At 41.8% G+C, this 4,319-nt stretch overlaps 1 protein-coding gene across 1 annotated transcript; it reads right to left on the bottom strand.

The window, feature by feature from the left end:
* On the bottom strand, window positions 1-3,322 carry LOC135714708 (uncharacterized protein K02A2.6-like). The gene is made up of 2 exons (XM_065238103.1): window positions 354-3,322; window positions 1-278 (listed from the first exon to the last, which is right to left on the bottom strand). Exons 1-2 carry the CDS (start codon window positions 3,291-3,293, stop codon window positions 156-158), a joined length of 3,063 nt encoding a protein of 1,020 aa, XP_065094175.1. The 5' UTR covers window positions 3,294-3,322; the 3' UTR covers window positions 1-155.
* Window positions 3,323-4,319: the final 997 nt, after the last annotated feature.

The raw sequence follows: 4,319 nt of genomic DNA, 5'->3' as shown, positions 1-4,319 counted from the left end.
GAACAACATCAGTGAAAAGAAAATTAATCGCATTTATTTCACATTAAGTATTTTAATTCATTTGCATTTATGAGTGGATGTTTCTGAGTTGCTTACAGCATTGGTTTTTCATAAATTTCTATCACTAATCTTCTTCTGTTTTCAGTGAATCATCCTTACCAGAAAACCCGGTAAACGAACTGATCGTCAAATCGTTTAGGACGCTTGATAACGTTCCTTTGTCGTAGGTTCCGGGACAAAGAGGAGTCTGAAGCTTGTTCCTTGGGTTGAGATTCCATCTGCCTTGGAAGAGCTGCATGTCCCTCATTAGCATGTGTTAATTCATCGTTAGATTCATCAGTTGTTCGTTCAGCTGCTTCTCCATCCGATGCCTGATAAGAATAACCGTTGGATTTATAAGTTTCAGGAGCCTTTTTCACTTCTCGCATATTTCGAGCATATTGTATTCCAGCTTTGCTCATGACGACTACCTTTGCACCTTCTCTGGCAATCACCGTATATCGCTCTGCAGAAAATGTAGGATCAACTTTGCTCTTCTTAGATTGTGCCAGTAAAACGATGTCGCCGACCTGGATGTTCGAAGGTTTAGCTCCCCGCACGGAATCAGCGTATGTTTTGCTGGCAAGTTTAGCTTCTGCGTCTTTCTCTTCCAATTCATTACGATCAAGGTCACCGGATCTAGTAGGAGACCACAAGCAAGGGAACGTCCCGCGATACCTCCATCCGACCATCATCTCGAATGGAGTTACACCAAGCCTTGAGTGGGGAACTAGAGTGTTGTGCCGGTGGACATAATTTTGCAACGCAAGTCTCCAATTTATACCGTCAAGCCTAGAAGCCGCCAATGCCTTAATTATACCTTGGTTCTGTCTTTCAACAGAACCATTCGATTGTGGGCTTAACGGTATTGATTTACGTACTTCAACACCCTTACCTATCCAGAACTGTATGAACTCGGTACTTTGAAACGGTGGGCCGTTGTCACTCTGCAGTATAGTTGGGCATCCCCATATTTGGAAAACTTCGCAAAGTGCTTTATTGGTGCTACTAGCATCTAAGCCCTTCATTTCAACAACACAGAGGTATCGAGAATAAGTGTCGATAACAACAAGAAGCTCTCCAGATCCATAATTTGGAACCGAAAGAAAATCAACTTGTAGGATTTCCCAGGGCCCATTAGGTAGATCTCTGCTGACTAGAGGCAATGGTGGGTTCCGCTTTGATAACTGTGCACATGTTTCACAACCTTTCATGAATCGTGACACTTCCGCTGACATCCGTGGCCACCAAAAGAACAGACGCATGATTCGTTTTGTGGCAACTTCTCCGACGTGACCTTCATGAGCCAATTGTAACGCTTTGCTTCGAAGTGACATCGGAAGAACGGTCCTATCATCTTTAAATACCAGCGAACCTAAAGTGCGCAAATTTTTTCTCTGTGCTTCGTACCCACGGAGCTCCGCTGGCCATTTCTTCGTTGCTACTGCATCTCGAACCATTTCCAACTCCTTGTCTTTCTCCGATGCAGTTTCAATTTCGTTCCAGGTCATTTGCATGCAGCTAACATCCAAAGCATACAGATAGTGGCTGTCTTCGTCTTCGTCAAATGGTTTGTCTTGCTGTGAAGCCGGGATTAACCTAGATAGAGCATCTGCAATGTTCTGGCAACCTGGCACATGTTCAATTGTGAAGTCATACGGTTGAAGCCGTAATGCCCAGCTCTCCGCTCTAGATATAGCTCTTTTCCCCAATCTGTGGTTAGAATTAAAAATGAACTGATTTGCCTCCGCATCCGTACGAATAACAAAACTTTTGGCCAACAGGTAGAATGAAAATTTTTCTACTGCCCACACAACCGCCAACGCTTCTTTTTGCGTCTGCGGGTACTTTTGCTCGGATGTGGTTAGTACCTTAGATGCGCATGCGATTATTCTTGGTATTCCTTCAGCGTTGAATTGGGTCAAGATCGCACCTAATCCTATTGGAGATGCGTCTACAAATAGTTCAGTCCGATCATCCGCGTTGAAGTACCCTAGCCGTTTGATTGAAGTAAGTGCTTCTTCTTTGAAGTAGTTAAATTCCATTTCTTCGTCATCAGTCCAATAAAAAGAATCAGAAGAGGCCAAACTCCGAAGGTATTCCGTTTTCGTGGCACGATGAGGAACGAACTTATCGATGAAGGTAATCAACCCTAAGAAGCTCTTTACTTCGGAGCACGTAGTAGGCTTTCGAAAATTTTTAATTGCTGCCACCTTTTCTTCATTGATCAGCCATCCTTCAGGAGTCAAAGTGAATCCCAAAAACTCTGCCGTTTGAGTGCCAAACCTACATTTGCTGTCGTTTAGCTTAACATTATGATTTTCTAGGCGTGCAAGCACTTCTTTCAAGTTTTTATCATGTTCAGCTTTAGTGTTTCCGTAGACCAGCACATCATCCAGATAGTTTTTACAGCCTGTACAGCCAGCCAGGATCTTGCGTTGTAGAGCCTCTTGGAACAGGTCGGGAGCATTACACAGGCCGAAGGGCAATCTCACACAACGGAACATACCAAATTCCGTATAGAAATTGGTGAGATGCCTGGATTCTTCATCAAGCTCCATGTGAAAGAAGGCATTTGACAGATCAATTGTCGAAAACCATTTCGCGCCATTCAACTCTGCCAGAATCTTTTCTAAAGTGGGCATTGCAAATGGAGTACGGTAGATGCATCGGTTAGGACCCCGGAGATCGACGACCAGGCGTATGTCATTCGTCCCTTTCGGGACCACCAACATTGACGAACAAAATGATGTGTCCATGCCATCTACAATAGGTTCGATGATATTCGCTGATACCAAACCTTCCAACCTCTTCTCGACCAACGGCCTGACTGCTAGTGGTATGTTTGAAAACACATTTCTACACGGAGGTTTTGACTTGTCGTAGAAGATTTTTACGGGCGGAATGTTGAATTTGGGAAAAATCTGATTATTTTCTATCGCAGCAATCTCTGCGGCCCATCGGACTGTTTTATAAGAGCATTGTGAAGATTGAACAGGTACCTTCAGGCCAAGCATCAATATATTGTATCTAGAAGAAGTTTGTCTGCTGAGGAGTGCTCGACTTTCCCTGACGACGTAAAACTTCTCTAGCAGCATGGGTCTATCTTCAGTGATGTAAAGGTATGCATCGAACGTTGCGAGAACGTCGATATTTTTCTCTGTTGCATACGCTTTGAGTGGACGGTCTACATAATCCTGGACGTTAAATACCTCCTTACTAAAATCAGGAGTCTCGATCAATTTTTGGAACATATGTTCGGTGAAAGTGTTCACCTGCGCTCCTGAATCGATGAGAAACACGCAATTCATCCCAGCTACTTTAGCTGTAATGTATCCATCATTGAAATCGCTTAACGCCACTTGTATTCGTTGCACTAACTCAGCACTTGTCTGTAAGATATAGGTCAAGTGGTCATCGGTAGTTTTCAGTTTGTCCTCAACTCTGCAATCTATATCGATCGTATGATCAATTCGCATCAATTGACGTTCAGAATTTTTAGACCCACCATTGGTTCGATCAGATGCTGGATCAGATGTACAGTCCTATTAAATAATACATACTATCAACTCATCTCTGTTTAAACTTCGATGACATTTCACTTCGGATTATTTCTTATAATGAATATTCAAATCTTTAAGTATCAATTCAAACTCATCAATTTTATTATAGGTGTTCGAAATTTCAAAACGTTTTCATAAAATTACATGAACCATGTATATAAATCGAATTCAATTTTTAATAATAACGATATTAGGAATTCAAGTTGTTTACAAAAAAAAAAAAACCAAATCTTTAAGTAGCAATTCAAACTCATCAATTTTATTATGGGTGTTCGAAATTTCGAAAGGTTGTCGTAGAATAGCATGAACTATGTATATAATTCTTATTCATTTATAATAATAATAATAGAAATTCAAGGTCCGAAACTTTAGTGAATAAGTCATCATTTACTGTTTAGAACGAGGTTTAGAATTATGTTTCAATAATTTCACTCACTTTTCCGATTTCAACTGCATCTTCCTCCGACTTTCCAACTGTTGCGATCTGTTGAGGTGATTCTTCACGAATTCTGATAAATCGCTGCTCTCTGCCTCGTTGGATTCCTGCTGGACAGGCACGTCGAATGTGTCCTCTGACACCGCAATTGTTGCAGACTTTTCCTTTAGTGTAGCATTCGTCTGATGAATGGAATACGCTGTCACATCTCCAACACCTTGTTCTTGATTGCACTGTATCGTTGCTGTTGAGATGCACATCGTGAGGTGGCTTCCATCCCG

Source organism: Ochlerotatus camptorhynchus, unplaced genomic scaffold, assembly GCF_037179485.1.
Source record: "Ochlerotatus camptorhynchus isolate MF236.1 unplaced genomic scaffold, CSIRO-AGI_Acam_v1.1 ptg000697l, whole genome shotgun sequence".
Classification (NCBI taxonomy): Eukaryota; Metazoa; Arthropoda; class Insecta; order Diptera; family Culicidae; genus Ochlerotatus; species Ochlerotatus camptorhynchus.
This window is presented reverse-complemented; position numbering and strand designations above follow the sequence as displayed.